Here is a 19,257-nt window from a genome sequence, read left to right as displayed (position 1 = left end):
GGTAACATTACAAATGGTACGTACACAGGCAATTTTTTTTTCAGGGTGGATTTTGAGTTATCGAAGAACAGCTCGAGCCTCGACTACCAGTGGAACAAGCCGAGTGGGACTCCTGGGACAGGGAGAGGTATTTATTACAAGTTCCCGGCCTCAGACTGTTTCACGATGTCAGTCTCGCATCCCACCGTCTCCTCACACTGAGGATGTGACATTACAGCTCTCGCCGGGGGATCTTCGTCTTCTCCTCCCTCCTCGATTCACAATTGCGGTGCGGTGCACGTGCGCGCCTCTCGCGGAGCAGCCATTGGCGAGGCGACCCGCTAAGTCCCGCCCACCCGCCTTGCGTCAGCACTGCGCTGTCCGTGTGGGTCTGCAGCGGGCAGGCGAGCCGCACTGCACACCGACTGAACCGGCAGGGGCGAGGCGGCATCCATCATCGCTATGGGAATTAAGCGCAGCGTCCTGAGTGACTCGAGCCCTCAGCCCGCTCCACCCGGAGACACAGAGTATAAAGCAGAGCAGCCCAGAGCCCCGACCAGCTCTCCCTCCTCCGGTGCGCCGAGGAGGACTACGGTGATGGTGATCAGTCACATCTAGAGATGAGAAGTGTTACTCAAGCAGACAACTCGGACAAGGACGTTTGCTCGACCCTCAGCCGTGCTCTCTGATTCAGGATGATGTCTGTCATCCATGTGTCCGCCGTGGTGAGTGCATCACACACCCGCCCAGCTCTCTCCACGGACCGCTTTTAATCGTTTATTCTAAGGGGGCTGCTTCGGCAGGTTCTCCATTTAAAGGGACAGCGCATGTTTTTTTGAGAACAAATTTCTGAATCAACTTGGAATCAATTGACTGAAATTAATGTCACATGGTAAAAATAAGGAGAGAAAGAGAGAAATTGACTAAAAGATATTATTTTATTGTATGGTAAGTAAAAAGTATTTTTAGGTGGAAATTTAACAGTGGGTGAACAGAACAAAAGAGGGGAAAAAAGTTTGCAGTTGGTGACAAACAAAGGGCAGCCAGCAGTCTATTGTTATCCAGAATCAGCCCCGAAAAGGCTGCAGATATGTTTGTTGGTTTATTGTCCAGATCTAGAATTTGTTGGATTCATTGTAATCATAAAAAATAAGTCATTAGAATTTTAATTAAGTCTATAGATTGATAGATGGCATCCAGTCATAATTGCAAGTCAACTGCTTACTAAACTAATATATATTTCTAAACTAAAAATATGTGATTTGTTTGAATATAAATCATAAAACGACAGTACATCTAAGTAGTGATTATGCGTTTCTGAAATCTAGGTACATCTGTGTTACCATGGTGATCCTTGGTATGTGTTGAATATGCCTCAACAGGCATTACTGGTAAAGATATGTTGATGACGATTAGTCTGTCGCATTTGCTTTGCAGATGCACACCCATTTATCGGGATCTTATGTGATGGACCAACATAATGTTGTACATAATAGATGAAGTCGATGGATAATTAGATGTGTTTTTCAAAATTAACACTCGATCCGCCCTGAACACACTGACTCCATTGCAAAATGACCATCATGCTTCAAAACAGACTGCTTTAGTCTGTCGCATGAAATCCCAATAAATACAGACTTTTGTGGTGGTGCCATAACAAAAATTTGTTTGTCTCGAATCTTTAGTTTTATGCTTAAAATCCCTCTGACTTGAATTCCAACATACCCACAGTGTGAAATTGCTCAGCACAGACATCCCGGACAACCAAAGTCAACAGTTCAGACGTCATTTTTCACCACGAAGGAAGAACACAGCTCAGCTGGCAGAGCTCCCAGCTTCCGTCATTAGTAGAGAAGTGGAAACATCTCAACAGATAATTGTTGCCAGTTATTGTCAGTGATAAATCCAGTGTGAATGAGTCTAAACAGAGCCTCTTTCTCTCAGCTGTGCTGGACGATAGCGTTGGGACACACCGCAGCAGGTGCCAGGCAAACGTGTATGTGTGTGTGTGCGTATTAGAGGAAGTTCCCATGTGTATACTTTTGATGTAGTTTTGATTTGACGCGGTGTGTTGTGAGCCGTACTTTAATTGGACAGTAATGACATCCAAGTGTCTGCCAAAGCCGTTCCACCCATGCATGCACACAGGTCTTTATGTAACACACTTCTTTTAAATGGCCACTTGCGGTACTTAACATGACACGACATGTACTGTTAATGAAGTAACAGTAACAACAGAAGTAACAGTTTTTGTAGGATTTTAATTCTTGAACTGCTTACGAAAGTTGGATTGTTAGCTATGTTTGGAGATAAATTCTCCAAATCTTTTGCAGGTTTTTCCACAGTATTGAAAATATTCTACAGTCTCTCAATGTCATTGCAGATTAAGGTATATTTGGTGTCTGAACTATTAAAATACAAAGTTTTTAGCCTTTTACCTGTTATCGTAACCCTAACCCCTGTGAATACTGGAGGTGTACTGTACTCTGGTGTGTTCCTGGTACGGATAAACGTGAGAAAAGGCAATAGAGATCCATTCACCCATCCATCTTTAGACGCCATAAACATGTACTGTAAGTTACCAGGTGATTTTTTTTTCAAAGTGTCTCAAAAGGGCTGAGAAATCTGGAAATTTGAGTCTGTAAAAGTAAGAAACGTTACACCAAATTTGTCATCGTGTTTTTCTTGTTTTCGAGAGCACCATCTGTCTCAACTTGTCAACAATCCAATCCAAGAGACAACTTGACAGAGCAATGTGCTTCAGCTGAAGATAAACCTGACAGTTGTCTGCATACAAAACAAAAGAAAAACAAACGAAAACAATAAACTTTTATTTTTTTACAGAAAATAATGGGAGAAGGTAATATGAAAAAATAGGATGACCAAGAATGGATCCCTGGTGTACACCTCCGTGGAATTTCAGTGGAAGTTGAGAAACATGCTTTAATGACGACTGAAACCATATCAAACGCCTTACAGACAAACATCTTGTCAGTGGCGGGCCGGTTGTGGCGATGGGCATCTGCAAGCGGTTTATTTTAGGACGATGTTTGGAAATGTTAAGACGCTCATATTCGCCGCTGTCTGTTCTTCATCTAATGTGTCCGCTGGTTGGATGTACTTGTCCTTAACTTCCACGGGGTTTGTGCTCCGGCCAAGAAGCTTTGGCCCCGATTCTAATCAAATGCAGGACACGATTCAGCATTTTTGACAGAGAGGACCAAACAAACATTGCGTGATGAAGTATGCGTTTTGCTCTGGCAGCCCATCACATGCCGGAAACGTTCAGACTATTTTATGCTGTTGGGAGAAAAAAAAAAAAAAAAATAGGGAAGTTGAAGCAATTGGGGTTATGTTTAAATCATGTGTTGCCCTGGTATACGACGCTCGCATGCGATTAGATGGAGAGCTGAACATGTCTCTGGTTGAATCACACTGTGACTGCCGCTGGAGGTAGAGAATTCCTGTCCTATTGATGGGCTTTGACTGGACCTGTGGGTGTTTTTGTTTCATGAGGAAGTCCTGAGTCACTTTCAGGTGTAAAGTTTGTCACTTTACACCTGAAAAACCTCAAAGCATTTTATTAGATTATGAAATAGGTCAACAGAAAATACGTTGTCTCTGTGAAACAATAGATGCATTTTGAATGATTTCTCTTTTATGTTTATTTATTTTTTTACAAGCGCACGCTGGTAGCCTTAAATAAAAGTTAGTACAACCAACTGCCTTCAGCAGTCAATAAACAGAGAACAGTTAGTTATGTCATTTCAAAGATTTTCCAGGTGTTCAGTTTCTGGTTCTGTAATGTTTTAGTTTTTATGGGTGTGGGGGTGAGTTCATCCCACTCCTGTTCCGTCCGCTTTAATCCAACTCCAGTCCGTTTCTCTAGAAAGTCTGGTTCATTTGTTAGGCGTGACCATCTAATCGAATTCTGATGTGGACCAAACTCTCTCTCTCCACTTACAAACTTATGTCTCATCATGGTGGAAGTGAACTCTGGCGCGATTTGTGTCGTGTGAACGCCTGCTGGGTAGAAAACGGCCTGCTGGTGGGAGGTGGCGCTTACTGAAACACAATGTTTTCAATTTGACCATTTTTTGAGGAAAGTTTTCAACAAACTTACCACTATGCGTTCGCACAAACAACTTGTTGAGTTTATCTGAATTCCCACTGTTGCGGAATCACAAAAAAACTTAAAACCTCACAGAGCTCTGTTTAGTTTTAATATTCTTCAGCATTTTCTTTTGAATGTGTGACAGAAAGAATTTGGACTTGGGATTCAGAGACTTTAGGATTACTCATGTATGTCAATTTTGCATGCAGAGATGATGGTTGAGGCCGGGGTAAATAAAAGTGCCCCGTCCCCAGGCTTAACCCACCTTGAATCAGGGTCTCTCATTGGTTGGCCGTCCTGTGCCCCAGGCAGATCATGTATTTAGTGGTGCAGGCGGATTGAGGAGGAGTTGGCAGGAAAGGCCCAACCCTGGCAGCAGAAGGACTGAAATGGATTACTGTAGTGCTGATCAGCAGAGGTGGCTGCTACAGTGGCTCCAGACAGTATCTCCATGCCGTGTGTGTGTGCATTTTTCTAAGTGTGTGTAGTGTGAAAATGCTAGTACTGCACTTTGTTTCCTCTTCTGCTTTGTGTCTTTGATGACTTTGCCTTTTTTAAATTTATTTTCTAAATGACAGGGCTGATTTCAGTCTAGATGACCGCGGGGGGGTTGTTGACCACACAGGGAAGGAGACACAGATATGAACAAGCAGCTAATTAGGAGCAGGTATTTAGTTGCCATTGTTGCCCATCGCACTGCTCCCTTAACATGCTGAGTAGCAGCTGTCACAGTGCTTAGCACCATATGGTTAAAAAGTGCTGAGACATCTGGAATCTGCCTGCTTAGCTCAGAAAGCCCAAAAGATGGAGCCTTGACCTGGACCAATCAGCAGCCTTTTAACCCTGTAGTCTCAGTCTTTAAAAGAACCGGTGAGTATTTCTTCTAGAAGACAAACAAAATTCAAATCTATGTTTACGTTGGATAAAGTACCAGTTATATAAATTCCGGGCCTCAAATCTGAAAATGTAGAAGATAAAAACACTCCAGGAGCCTGATTGCACAAGTCTGCACAGCCTTTAGTTAATGCTATAGTGAAAGCTCTGCTGTCCCTGAAGGATTGTCCTGATATCAGCTCATTCTTTAGTAATGCCATAGTTAGTGGACAGTTTGCTGAGGAGCATCACTGTATCAAGGTTTCAGTCAAGAGAAGGGTACAAACGGCATTTATTCCTGCTGTCTGAGACATTCGCTGTTCGGTTAACAATGCTACTTTTAAAAAAAAAGAAAAAAGAAATGGCCTCATTATTGTAAATTTGCATTGTTTGGTAATTTATCAATACATTTCTGCATAAAAAAATGAGCGGTTATGGAGATTTATGATGCCAACAGTGACCGTGGCACAGCGAAGTCAGCCATCTTTAGTTACAGAAAATACAGGACAATTAAGTTTGAAATGGGACAAAATGGCTGCTAAGAACCTGAAGGCAATGCAAGAATATTATGTGCGTAGTGTGTACTTGAAATTTCAATATGTGTTTCTTTATGACAATTTTGAATACCAGTCAGTTCCCAAAACCTTCCTGTGTCTGCTAGAAAACCATAGTTGACTTTTCAGCATAAATGTGAGTTCAAACAGTCTAATGCTGCTTTGGAATGACCTCCATCTGACATATCTCATGATGTTATACAGGGATACGGCTCTTTACCACAGGTGTGCACACTGTTTGGATGAACAGCATATCTTAGTACTGGAAAAAACAAATATTTTTCCAGAATTATTCAAAATTTTCCATTGAATAACATTTGGATACTTAGTACCTTTTCCAACATAGAAACACTTTTCCTTTATTTAAGATTTTGATCAAAACTCACACTGATTGGTAAATAAGTACGCAACAATAAGGGTCAAGCTGAGGTCGGGGCAGATTGTCCATTGTTCCCTGGAACCAGCAGAATGTTCTCATTTTCCCACGACACGTGCTCCCTGCTGGAATTTTTCACTTTGAACATGGATGTGAATGAACGCATTGATTTCACTGACGCAACAGAGTTGGACGCTGTACGCTGACGACACTCTCTGATGTTTATGGATGAGGTTCTGGGAATGAACACAATGGACTGAAAGGATGTTGTGGTGATGGAAGGGCAGTGGACTGGTGGATGAAGGGACAACACTGAAGGTATTGCTAGTGTTTGTGTAATTGCTGTAAAGACTGAGTTTTGGAAATTACTTTTCAAAAAATACTTCCAATCATACCACAGATTTGTCCTTTCAACTCCTATGTGATCTGGGTGTAAAATCTTCCTAGTGAAGGCTTAGTAACAAGTAACATGGACTGGTAAACAAGTTATAAGGCTAAAAAGAGTTAAGGAAGGTATGTGCCCTGTATCAGATTAAGAAAACACTTAAAGATATGGGAAACAACTATAGCCCCCAAAGACTAAATATGCACTGTACGAAATCTGATCTGATATATTTTAAATAAATTTTAACTACGCTGTCCTACCTGAGCCTATGTTTTTCATTTACATTTCTCAGCCTGGAAGGGCTTGAAAAGCCATTTTGAAAGCTTTGGGACTCTATTAAACCAGAGTCAGAGACATTATCCACACATTAAAAAACATATGTGTATAATGAACAATTAAATTATAATTAACTTTTCAATTACTGGACTGGCCGAACAACATCAGTCCAATAGGGGTGATGGCCTATTGATTGGACTATAGATTATCATCAATTTATCCAATTTATTTGTGTTGTATGGAATTCATAAAACACAAACACCGAACATACTCCAGGCCTCGCTTTACTTAGTTAACGTCAGTGTTCATGATTCAGCAACAAGAATAGCAGCATGGGAGAGTTCCAAGTCTAAACTCACTAGTGACTCAAAAGAACACCCTGCCCCATTGCACATGTGCTAAAAAAACATCCCAGGATCTTTGGGGACCTATTCAGGGGACGGGTGAGACAAAAGTGGGATTCTTTAGAAGGTTCTCTCCTGTTGGATGATGTACCACTAAAAGATCCACCTATTTTCAATACGTGCTATCACAAAGCAAAACATCGACTCACAGGACAAACAGCCATAGACAATGTGTATGGTCCAGACAAAGAAGAACCCTGGATCTTCTTTCACCAGGGGAACCATGAACTGCACAACCGCAAAGTTTCTAAATTAAACGATTTAGGAGAAACAGCATCATAGCAGCAAATCCTAAAACAGAACGTCCGACCCTCGGTTTACTACTGTGAAGGGCACTTTGTTTAACTGACTCAGGCTATGCACATATGTACATTACATGACACTTCTCACCAGCAGACCACTGTTTACTGGTGTAGTTCAGGCTGTATGGTCCATTTGTTTCAGAAAGTATTGCACTCTTTAAACCACACAGCTTTACCATGTGGAGCAGCTTTTACCATCTTTAGTTTGAGAGTTAAAACTTAATTAAACTACAAAATGATGCATTAAGTTTCTCCACAGCGGAATATCTGTGCCTTTCATGTTGCAGGTATGACTCAATATATATGTCTGTGATGCTGAACCCACAAGTGTGTGTAATTCCACCAAAACCAGGAAGCTGACAACTTCCGAGCAGAGGTCAGAGGGCATTCTGTGGAGGCAAAGCAATAACTCCAGCTTACACTGGGGGATGAATCATCAGCTGTGACAAAAAGCCCACGAACTCCGTGCTGGTTGAGTCTCAGGATGAGTCACTGAGTTTCATTATGAGGAATTCTACGATGGCAGAGGTTTCAGGATGTAACTGTAACTTAACACACTTCAGCTTTTACATGTGCAGCCACAAATCAGGACAAAAAAAGTGATGTTAGTGTCAGGTTTAAACCCCTAACATTAGTAAAACACTACCTGGAAAGAAAGACAGAACACATCAGTTAAGTTTTACTCGCGAGGAGAGTGCCCCAGAGACGTACATCAGTTACAATCTCCAACACACTCTGAGTACGTCTTGGCTCTCAACGCCTTTTATTTTCTTAGGTCACCCTGGTTACACAAGGACACTGTAGCTCTAAAAGGGATTGGGTAAACAATTCATCACACAGCTACAGTGCCAGTTCTCAATTCCCAACTAAGTGTTAGATACAAATACAAAGACCAGGAGAATACAATGCCCCTGGGATCAATTTGTGTTTCTTTTATCTTTGAAGTGATGATGATTCTGTCACCTCGGATGGCCAGGGCAACATCCAGCCTGATAGGAAGAATGGGTCGTTTGCATGCAACCCAAAGTCTCAGGAACTGAACTTTATGACCCCAGGGACAACAAACAAACTGTAACCTCAGGAGATGCAAAGACAGTACTTTGATAATGTATATTGTGATTGCATCTTCTTCTATGTAACACAATTATCTTGTACGTGATAATCTTGTTCCGGACAACAAACAGAATAAGTAGTTAATCTTCACAGTAACAGTTTTACAGCATTCCAACATACATAGTAAGAAAAACAATACATGGGATAACTTACATACAATTATTCCAACAGTTAGTAACTTTGGCACTGATGTCTTCAACTACCATCTGAACAGAGGAAGCCGATGTCAGAAGATCCTGCCAAAGCAAGATGAAAATAATTCATATTCCAAACCAACTCACCTGCTCTTTCCTGTTCTCCTCTCAGCTCCTGTGCACGGTGGTGGCTGACATCTCAGCCCGAGCTTTGACCACATCCACCGCAGACGACCAGCCCCTCCTCTCTCCACGCCACTATCAGCACACAGACCGGGACTCTGGCACCCAGCTGGTCTGTGACAAGTGCCCAGCAGGCACCTACGTCTCCGTCCACTGCTCTCCGACAACAGTGAGGGAGTGCAGCCCCTGCCCCAGGGGCACCTTCACACGGGGAGAGAACGGCGTCCAGCAATGCCACCGCTGCAGGGCTCCGTGTCCCGTGGGCTTCGTCGAGAAGGCGCCCTGCACGGCCACCCAGGACCGAGTCTGCACCTGTCCGCCCAACACATTTCTGTCGAAGGCCGACGGTTTGGAGTGCAAGCCCCACTCCCTGTGCCCGCCGGGGTCCCGGGTGAAAAGGCGCGGTACCGAAAAGGAAGACGTTCTCTGCAAGCCGTGCACGAAGGGCACGTTTTCTCAGGTGGAATCCAGCGCCATGAGTTGCAGAAATCACACGAACTGCAAAGCTCTGGCAAGACTGCTGTTGACACCGGGGACAAGACAGACGGACAACGTGTGTGGACCCCCTTCTGCCACTTTGTCATCTGTTCCTCCGACCGCTCCACTGGGGCCTGCGCAGGCTGTGTTTGTTCAGGAGACGATGATGTCCTCGGTCTCCCCATCGTTGAATGGACATGCACGTAAAGGTGAGGCGGCCATAACACACTTCTCTTTTGTTGAGAAGAATTCCCATTCAGGTATTTATTTGACTCAGTGAAAGCAAATCCCAAGAGGAGAAATGACACAAAACATAAGTGACTGCATTTGGTAAGAAAACTTGTTAGAAGAATTAAAAGTGTGGAAGTTTTAAGGTTCACTTAAGAATATAAGAAAACAACCCCAAACATACAGTGGAGTGTTTCATGTGTTAAAATGGCCCTGTCAAAGTCTACACCTAAAACTGAAAAACTGTGATAAGACTTGGAAATAGACCCTTGCGTATTCTCTACATAGAGAATATGTGGAGAATATATATTGGCTGACATGAAGCTACTTTAAAAAGAAAAACCTTCCGTGTCCAAATGTGAACCGGTAGCAACATTAAAGCTGATTCAACAAAGTCTTGACTTGGGTCACGCTTCATAGAAATGTGTGTCACATTTTTGTTAGAAAAAAAAAAAGTTAAACTATGTATGAGATAATTTGTGTTGGTTTATTACAAAAAAATCCCAGTAAAGCACACTGAGGGCTGTGGTTGCACATGAAGAAATGTGGAAACATTATGAAAACTGTTACATTGGTGCAGATTGTGTATTTTTTTGACGTCCTCAGTGCACACATCCCCCCCCCCCCCCCCCCCCCCCCCTCTCTCGTTCAGGCTAGAATTCCCATAGGTAGGATTTCTGTTGGCATGGAAACAGCAGGCTGACCCTGTATGCCAGGAATGATTGCATTTTCTAGGTGACTGGAGGTGTTGGTGGAGGAAAGACCCTCGGTAGTTCCCCCAACGTTTTCCCGTTTTGTTTGCCTGACTCGTCATGCCTGTACCCGTTCTTACGTCATGCCCGTCTGAGACAGCCACGCAGTCATTTCTCAGAATCAACCATCCATAGCCAGCATACCTCTCCTCCACTAAACCCCCCACAGCCATAATACTGTCACTGCTGTTTGTGTTGGCAGGGGATCGATGGCCTTTGAGCCAGTTAATTTGACACCGTCTGAGCTGTTAGAACCGTGGTGGGGGGTGGGCGAGTGGTTGGGGCTGTTCTATTTACAATGAAAGATGGGGGGCGGGGCTCACCCTCATTCTGAAAGGAGAGGAAGATTAGATTGAGTTGTAAAGTTTCTGTAAAAGAAGTCGGTTTGTGTTCCTTTTTTTTTTTTTTTTCTATAAGTAAGATAATTGGAGGTTACATCACACATCTCCTAGCAACCAGAAATGTTCAGCAGAGATGTTGCATTGATTGTTGTATCCACCTCACGCAGTGCGGGCTGTCGGCTTTTCCAGGTTTTATTTAAGCTTTAAGACTTTAAATTCATTAAATACATGGAATCTATGGAATCTAGCACAGGAAATTATTTAAGCACAATTCGCTCGTTTACGTACAAAAGCCCAGAGGAGGAACCTTTGTTTTTTTGTTTCTGGTACGCCTGTAAATCCGATGCACAAGCAACATTCGCAAGCAACAATGATGGGCGACAAAGCTGCATCTCTTGGCCCTCTGGGGGTTAACCTTATTTAAAAAAAAAAAAAACTATCTGATTGGACTCTGGAAATGTGCTAAAAACAATTAGCTTATCAGTGAATATTTTATAGCTTAAAACAGAACTAAACATGCAGCAGCAGCAGACAAACAAAACGCTAATGTCAGCGTCTGTCGTCCACATTTCTAAAGAAAGATTTTTTCACTTTTAAAGAAATTCCATGAATGATCAGGGGATCCTGAAACATCTGAAAATTGAATAGAAATCCCCACCAATCTGATGGCTTATTAATATAAATAACAAATCAAGAACAATAAATATCCTTGTAGTCGAGCTCATATGTCTTCATTCACTAAGCTGGCAGCAATTTTTTTAAAATTGAAAATGTTGCTTTTGCCAATTTGGTTTTTGATTTAATTGCATTTAATTAAGTACAGACCTATCAGTTAAGCTCCACCACTAATTTAAAGGTACACTCTTCACATAATCGAGTATTTTGACATTTTGACTAAATTGGTGGTGAGATTTGTTTCTTCAACCCGTCATGGGATGAGTTTATTAGTTTTTTTACTGCTTAAATGCATATCCAAACGGACCTTTATACAGTATAGAATATTTAAGCAACTAACTTCCATAATTTTTTTTTTAAAACTTGCATTCGATGCACTTTTTAAATTAATTTTCTCTAGTCCACCTGGAGTGAAAATGTTATATACATGACACTTTAAGTCACATTTAGACATATGTAGATGCTCAGCATGTACGCTTCTGCCCGCGAACTATAAATGCCTGCAGCATAAAAAAAACTCATGATAATAATAATAACTCATGATAGTAATAACAAGCCAAAGGTATTTTTTTATGGACATATTTATATGGTTAACCCTGAAAACTAATAGGATTAGTGTCAGTAGACTCAATTTGGACTAAAAACTCTTAGCTTTGCCCTTCGAGACCCATAAATCTTGAGCTAAGCAGTTGTCCAATCAATAGAAATAACTCAATTTTACACTGCTGGCAGAATTAATGCAAAGTTCTCCATTATGAGACATCTGCCACACTGGTTTTCACTTCAACAACTTCTTTTGATTGAGTTGATAGACATTTTCTTTCTTACAGTTTTAGTTTCGGAAGATAATCAAGCCACAAATCCTGTTATATATATACTCAAAAGTGTGTCTGTATAAAGTCAAAGCCTCTCCAAGGCCCCAACACCTTCTCTGTCCCCGTGTTTGTCATTGACTGGTTTGTCTCCCTGCTTTACAGTTCTTGTCAAAATGTCACTTTTAATTTCTGGATTAGAGTCGCACCTGGCCAATGTTCTGCTGATGAGAGGATAAATAGGATTATTATACATCAGAATGACAATTTAGAGATTATGGAACTCAGATCCCATCGTCATTAGGGCTGCTGAAGCACAGAGAGCAGCAGGGAGATTGCATCGATAATCAATGGCAGGAAGTGACGCACTGACATTGACAAACTTTTTCTTTTCCATGCCTGGAGAACACTCACTAAGCAGCTGTTGTTAGTGGTGGGTGCAACACACCACCCTAACTGCCTCCACCCATCCAGCTGATGCGTCCAGCACCGACTGTGAAGTGTCGGCCAGGACAACTTTTCAAACTGCTCCTTCGGCTGAGTCGAATCCTGATTAGGTATCCCCTGGCTTCAATTTAATCAATAAGCAAACTGTGGCGTGAGCCATTTTGGACTGTATCTGCTGTGGGATTACCAGCCAGGGCTGGAGCAAAGCAGTGGGAGCAGACAGAGATTAAGGGTCCTTAATCAGCCACAGCTTGATGGTTCACAATTTGTGTGACGCGTGCATTTTGTCGCCTCCAAATGTAACTTGTGGGGATGAGCTCATCGGCATTATGATTATCTTTCTTTTCTTTTTTTTACTCTGCAGTGATGATACCAATTTGAAATCATTCTCTAGCAAAGCCTGAAATGTACACTGAGTAGCCACGTAACAGGGAATCAGCCTGCCGCACTGAAGGAACTCGGTGCATTTATGCATCTCAGTTTGAGCATCAGAATGAAAAAAAAAAGTGGTTTTAATTGACTCGATGTGGTTGTCTGCTTTGAGGAGACGATGAGCAAAACTGTTTTAAAATAGCAGAAAGACAGCAGTCGTTTAAATGACCACTATTGAAACTAAGCGATGTGGAAAACCATCTCTGAACATACAATATGTAGACCTTTGAAGCAAATTATAACTTGCACCGGCTAATTTTAGGAGCCTGGGGCTAAAACATGACTCAGCCTCAACAAAACTGGACAATAGGAGATTGGGAAAAGGTCTTCTTTCTCAATTGTTGCTATGGGTTGCTTTATACCAATCAAACGTCATTTAAGCACAACACTCTATCTGAGTATTTTTGCTGACCATGTCTACCCCTTTATGACCGCAATGTAGCAACCGTCTGATGGCTTCCAAATACGACAATGTGCTCCTTTTGGGGTGTGGTTGAACAGGAGTGCACGGTGCTATCACGTCATTATGGACCAATCTTTCTAAACTGTGTTTTTGACACTGTTTTGAATTATTTCCCCAGAGGTTTAAGCCGTTCTAAGGCCAGTGGAAGACTGGCAGAACTATGGCTTATGAGGTCGCAGATGATGGCCCTCGTAAAACTCCACACTTAAAACATTTGGAGCTATAGCTGCAATCTAAATATCAGGGGAAGACTCTTTAAAAATGCTAATTGAAGGTCATGCTTGCTTTTGCACTCAATTATTAACCTGTAGAGTGACACCTACTAGCCTGATGGAAGGATCAAATATTTCTCCACAGCAGTGGTCTCAAACTCCAGACCTCAAGGGCCGGTGTCCTGCAACCTCAAGAGGTCTCTCTTCTTCTTTCGAGTTTTACTTGTGGTTGGTATCTTAAGGTGCTTTTACTGTCACCTACTAGCCTGGAATGAATATGTACTATGCACTGGAATTAAATGCCTGAACGTGTCACCAGTACGAAGTCGAGGTTTACAGATCTCTGCTAATGAGCTAATATGTGCTGAAAAGTTGCAAGACACAAGAACTGGAATTTGAGACCACTGCTCCACAGTCATGTCAGCTAATTGTTATCCTCAAACCTCTCTCGCTTACTTGCACAGAGTTAGACAATTGATGAGTTTCTAAACTTAATATCATATGGCATGATCAAAGAGTGTCACTCCATGTTTGCCAGTTTCCAGCATCATTTATAGCAACGGGTAGAAAATCTAATTCAATTCACTCAACTGAACATATGCTTAACGTAAACTACTAAAACATAAGATATCACGATGGAATCCTGATCCATGCGAGCAGTCGATAATAACCAAGAGTAAGTTCTATCCAGCTCCAGCACTCTTCCCCAATTGATTGTATCAGTTTTTTGATTAGTTTTTATAAAATACAGTGCTAACCATCTCAACACCTCAGAAGTACTAGACTCTTCCTAAGTAAATGCCACACACAGAAACGGGGAAAAGTGTCCCAGATTGTTTGCGTAGATGAGGATTTCCTCCTGTAATACCTTCTGTTTTCCTGAGCAAATCTCAAATGGAGTGAATTTAATTCCCTATGTCTGTGTCTCTGTTGCTTCTTATCTCTTCTGTACCATCTCCGTTCCTTTTCCTCATCTTATTACCATATCTTTGTCTCCATCAAATCCATTGTCAAACAACACAGATCCCTCGAGCCAGTCAGCAGCCATTCAACTGAGGAAAGCTGTAGGCGGGGAAGACGGCGGAGCGGAGTTAATGCTTCCCCTTTCTGGCGTCCCCACTCCACCAAATCAGGAAGTGTCATGGACTCCCTTGTTGGTGGCTCAAAAGCAAGCCATGGATCTCAAGAAAGAATTGGGCGAATCTGAAACTGATCCTGAGCCTGGGGCAAATAAACCAAGAATGGAGGGTGCAGTAGGCCCAGAAGTTGTTAGGGTTGGAACAGGCATCAGTAACCTGGTTAACTTGGGGAATGCGGGTGAAGCCTCCAACTACTACAGACCCAACCGCAGAGGGTCACCGAGGCCAACCATGCATGATCACTTTGACATCAACGAGCATCTGCCGTGGATGATAGTTCTGCTGCTCCTGCTGGTGCTGGTTGTGATCGTGGTGTGCAGCGTCAAGAGGAGCTCTCGGGTACTCAAGAAGGGCCCAATGCAGGACCCAAGCAGCATCATGGAGAAGGCAATTCACAAGAAGACAACTGGGACTCCAACACAGGCCAGAGAGAAATGGATCTACTACTACTCCAATGGCCAGGGTAAGCATGATTCTTTCAGTTTTAGCATTTAGTCTACTGCTTTAATGCTGATGGGTTACTTTTTAGCCATGTATAAATATTTATGTATATTATGTCCCAACTAGATACAATAGTTCCCTTTCAGGTAGTTGGTATTGCTGAAGGGTAGGAAGATTTCTAACAGGTATCAACCACTCTACAGTTGGGACGTTCTCAGCATCTCACCAGCGATGCCTTAATCTGCTTCACAGTTTTAGCTTTCATGACTAAATATTGAATTCATGTTGCACACTCGTGGTTCCACTCGAGTGTCGCGACATGCCTCTGCTGATGTGGAACCATGTGTTGATGTGTTTGAACTGCTGTTAGCTTCTAATCCAATCAATTGTACCCCAGAGCACATGTTGTACAGGGCAGCGGTTACACAAATGAGGACATGACCCTGTTGTACCACCCTTCTGTTGCTGTCCTCTCTCAACGTCTACATTCAGGTTCACTTCCAGACCTCCGTTCTCAAATTTCACCTCTGCATGAACTTTCTTTTCTGCTTCCATCACCTTCATATTGGTCCTCTTAGTCTTTTCTTTTACAAAGTTTTCCCAATTCTACTGATTCTCATTCCCTTTTCGGTCTCCTTCTTACGGCTTCACATTGTCTGTTGCCATTGCTCTATTTCTGTGTGGTTTTTCTGTTGCACACAATCCTTTCCTTCTTTCTGTTTCCAGTTGCACTCACTGTTTCTCTTCTAAAATGTATTTACATCTGTTACCTTCTATGAGGAGGTGTGGAACATGCTTTCTCCACCTCCAAGGTCTCAGTTTCTCTCTTAGACAAAGAAAGGTGACCCAATACTAAGGGGACACCTCTCGGTTAATACACTCAGGTTTCCCCTTTGAAAGTTAGTATGTGTGTGTGTGTGTGTGTGTGTGTGTATGTGTTGTTGAGATGAAGCTGAGCCACCTGCCTCTCTCACACTGTGCTCCCTCAGTGACAGCCCACAGAGAACTGGAATAATCTGGTTTCAGCTGAACCAGGGTTGTTGTTGGGTTGGCAAGGCACATTATTGGGTCGATCGGGTCTCCAGCGGGACAACAAAGAGACATATGGAGAGAAAGCAATGAGGAGAGTACATCAAACAATACAGTGGTGTGTGTCAGTGTGAGTGCTATTGATGTGTGTCAATGATAATGTTTCCTTGCTGTAGTTTTGCTTTGCAAGATGTATAAAGTTTTAGAAGAAAAAAGAAAACAAAAAAACAACAACAACCAAACACAGTGACAAGAGGATTTCAGTTGCCGCTCTTGTGTCTGCTGTGTTGATTGTATTCGATGGTTTAGAGTTGCTTCTACAGCTCATTGCTAAAATATTTGTACAAACCACAAATTTGACTGTCTTCACTTTCTATGTCATAGACAAAGTAGTGCATACATTCAAAGCAGAAGGAACGTCACATACTTTTTCAAATTTGTTCAAATGAATTCAAAAACTCCCCATCATATGAGCTCCCAGTTCTTTAAGGCACGTCCCACTTTGCACAGAAACTGCTGCTCCTCCAGAGTCACTATTGTTGTCTTGGTTGCTTCTCTGATTAATGCTTTCCTTTCCTGCTTTCCTGTGTTCAGCCCAACCACTTCTGGGTAGAGCAGCAATATACTCTTTTATTTTCTCTTGGATCTTTCTGTGTTCCTTGATCTTCATTATGCTGACTGTTCATTAGCTTTCTTCTCACACTGAGATTAAAGTCCGCACATGCTGACTCTACTTCCTAACTAGGTAGCAGAGTATTTGCTGCACTGACTTTATTTAGTTGTTATGGCTTGTACAAACTTAGCCATGTCTTTATAAAAATGAATGTCGCTGTGACATTGTTTACAGAAATAACATCATCCGGCTTCAGAAACATTTTCAGTTGCACAAATCCACCCCTGAGCATTGTTTCATACATGCCAAACCCATAGGGGGCAGCGTAGCGCAAAGCTCAAACCTACACCAGCCAATCAGAGCGCTTAAAAACAACAACGACTTCCTGTTAGGAGTTAAATATGGTGCTCATTTGTGTCGACAAATAGGTTTAAATATTTTTTTAATAGCATTTTAGAGGATAAAGTTACTAAAACGGGTTAATTGAAAATCATGTCAAAGCAAGAAAGTGAATAAATACAGAATTTTCTCAAAGATAGATGTGGCTGGGTGTGGACATGGCAATAGAATAAGTGGAGGTTGAATAATGTCTGAAACATTTTTATTTTTTAAAAAACCAAAAAAAACTATTTAAACTAATACACATTTTCCCTTTCACTGCTTGACCAAACAACTATCTTCGGTGGTCAACCTCTTCCAATAACGATAAAATATGCTGTGTGAATTGGAAAAAAAAATCAGCAAAAATATCAAAAAGTACTAAAACCCTCGCATAGAATCGATCAGTAATCTCGATAGTGTGACCCGATGAAATGTGTTTGTGTGTCACAATGAAAGCTGAGCATTAGCAAAGCTTTGGAGGAATTGTTTTCCACTTCAACCTTTCCCTTTATTGCGCTCATGTGTGTTTTCCCGATGTGTGTTCCCTCCTGATGAGTAATGCCGTGCCCATATGCATGCACTTATGTGGAGCTATATGTATGCACATGCAACTCAAACAGCTAGTTTACGCTGCTATTTATTCTCTGGAACATAAAACGAAACTGCTTCTTAATCCTTCCAAGGTGCGTGGCTGGCTCCCCTTGAAGGTTGTAATCCACCTTTACTAGAGCAGTTAAAGCAGTCGGGCAATAAAGGCGAAAAGAAGGGGAAATGTTCAAGCATGGATCACACACGTGCACCGCTTGGCATTCGCTCTGAGCCAGCCAGGAAATGGTAAAAAATGCTACTCCTCCACAGTAAGGCCAGGCAGGGCTTTCCGGGGCCCCGGGCCACGTTTGTGTTGCTGTGGTGAGGGTGGAGCCGTCACACAAAAGGAATCACAAAAATGTCTCATAAAGGTTACATTCGAGACATTTACGAGCCCTGAAACTTTTGAACATTTTCCCTCAACTAAACTGTACTATAATAGGTTAATTTCCTCTGTATACCTTCCCTATTGTAGCTATGCAGTAATAAAAAAGAACATGAATGTTGTCATTTGATTCTCCTCAGGTGAATCTGGAGGCTCTAGATGCAGATGCAGAATCTGTTTGGTTGATTGTTGATTAAAAGTTTGTCAACATGAAGTTAGATTTTGAAATTATTTTCCAAGTCACTTTTCTAAGCATTTTTGCTTGATTTACTCGTTATGTGCTTTGCTGAAGAGACAAAACTTCCGGGTTTTTGATTTGAACAAAAAATTTTTGAAAAATTTTGACACTTTATTTTTACCCCAAATCACAACTATCCTTGATTTCCAAACTTTTTTAGACATTGTGATGAACACTGAATAAATTATCTTCAGCGAATTTGATGAGCTACTGAATTTGTGACAACCCTGGCTATCTTGCTGACATGAATGACAAAAGTGATAAAAAATAATATTTTGGGTGTGTGTGTATTTTTAAGTGGAAATTCTCAAAATGCAAAGCCAAATAAAGGCTGGCTTGAGTGGCCAATGGCAATTACAGTGTAACTACAGATACTGACGATCATGTAGTATATTCAGTTGTTCAAAGTGCATTGAGATTTGTGCCGCTCTATGTTGTCACGGGAACCGTGTAGTTTTCTAGCAACCCCTATGTCTGCATATCCTGCAGGCGTACGACGACAGCTTCATCTGAGTGTTTTTCTGGACAGTAGGATGTGTTCAACTGGTCTGTGCTGGTATAGCATTTTGTCAAGTTCAGACGACTCCAAAGCTCATTGACCCCTTCATAAACATTCACACACCAATGGTGGCAAGCTACTATGTAGCCACAGCTGCCCTGGAACAGTCTGACAGTAAAGGGGGCTCTAATGCATTCAGCATCACCAGACCCTCTAACCACCACCAACAGGTGAGGCGGGTGAAGTGTCTTTCACCTGTTATTCCTTTTGATTCCCGTTATAGTTTTGCCAGAACCCCGGAGTGTGTAAACATTGGTCCCGAATGAACTATTCCTTCTGGTTCTTTGCCAGAGAACGTATTTCACGTCGTCACGGCTTTATTGAAAACACCAGCGGTGTCCAAGGCAGCAGA

The 19,257-nt window shown here is 42.1% G+C and overlaps 1 protein-coding gene across 2 annotated transcripts in view; it reads left to right on the top strand.

The window, feature by feature from the left end:
* The first annotated feature begins 360 nt into the window (after positions 1-360).
* Positions 361-19,257, top strand: part of tnfrsf21 (tumor necrosis factor receptor superfamily, member 21) — a 38,108-nt gene continuing 19,211 nt past the window's right edge. The window contains exons 1-3 of one of the 2 annotated variants that reach the window (XM_055044537.1): positions 361-704; positions 8,683-9,379; positions 14,556-15,134. In XM_055044537.1, the coding sequence (XP_054900512.1) occupies positions 675-704; positions 8,683-9,379; positions 14,556-15,134 (1,306 nt within the window). In that variant the 5' untranslated portion in view covers positions 361-674. The remainder of the gene's footprint in view (positions 705-8,682; positions 9,380-14,555; positions 15,135-19,257) is intronic. The other variant, XM_055044538.1, reaches the window with a different exon arrangement.

Source organism: Poeciliopsis prolifica, unplaced genomic scaffold (genome assembly GCF_027474105.1).
Source record: "Poeciliopsis prolifica strain line A6 unplaced genomic scaffold, Auburn_PproV2 SCAFFOLD020, whole genome shotgun sequence".
NCBI classification, from domain to species: domain Eukaryota; kingdom Metazoa; phylum Chordata; class Actinopteri; order Cyprinodontiformes; family Poeciliidae; genus Poeciliopsis; species Poeciliopsis prolifica.
Note: the sequence above shows the minus strand (reverse complement) of the source record. Positions and strands in the feature narration are given on the sequence as shown.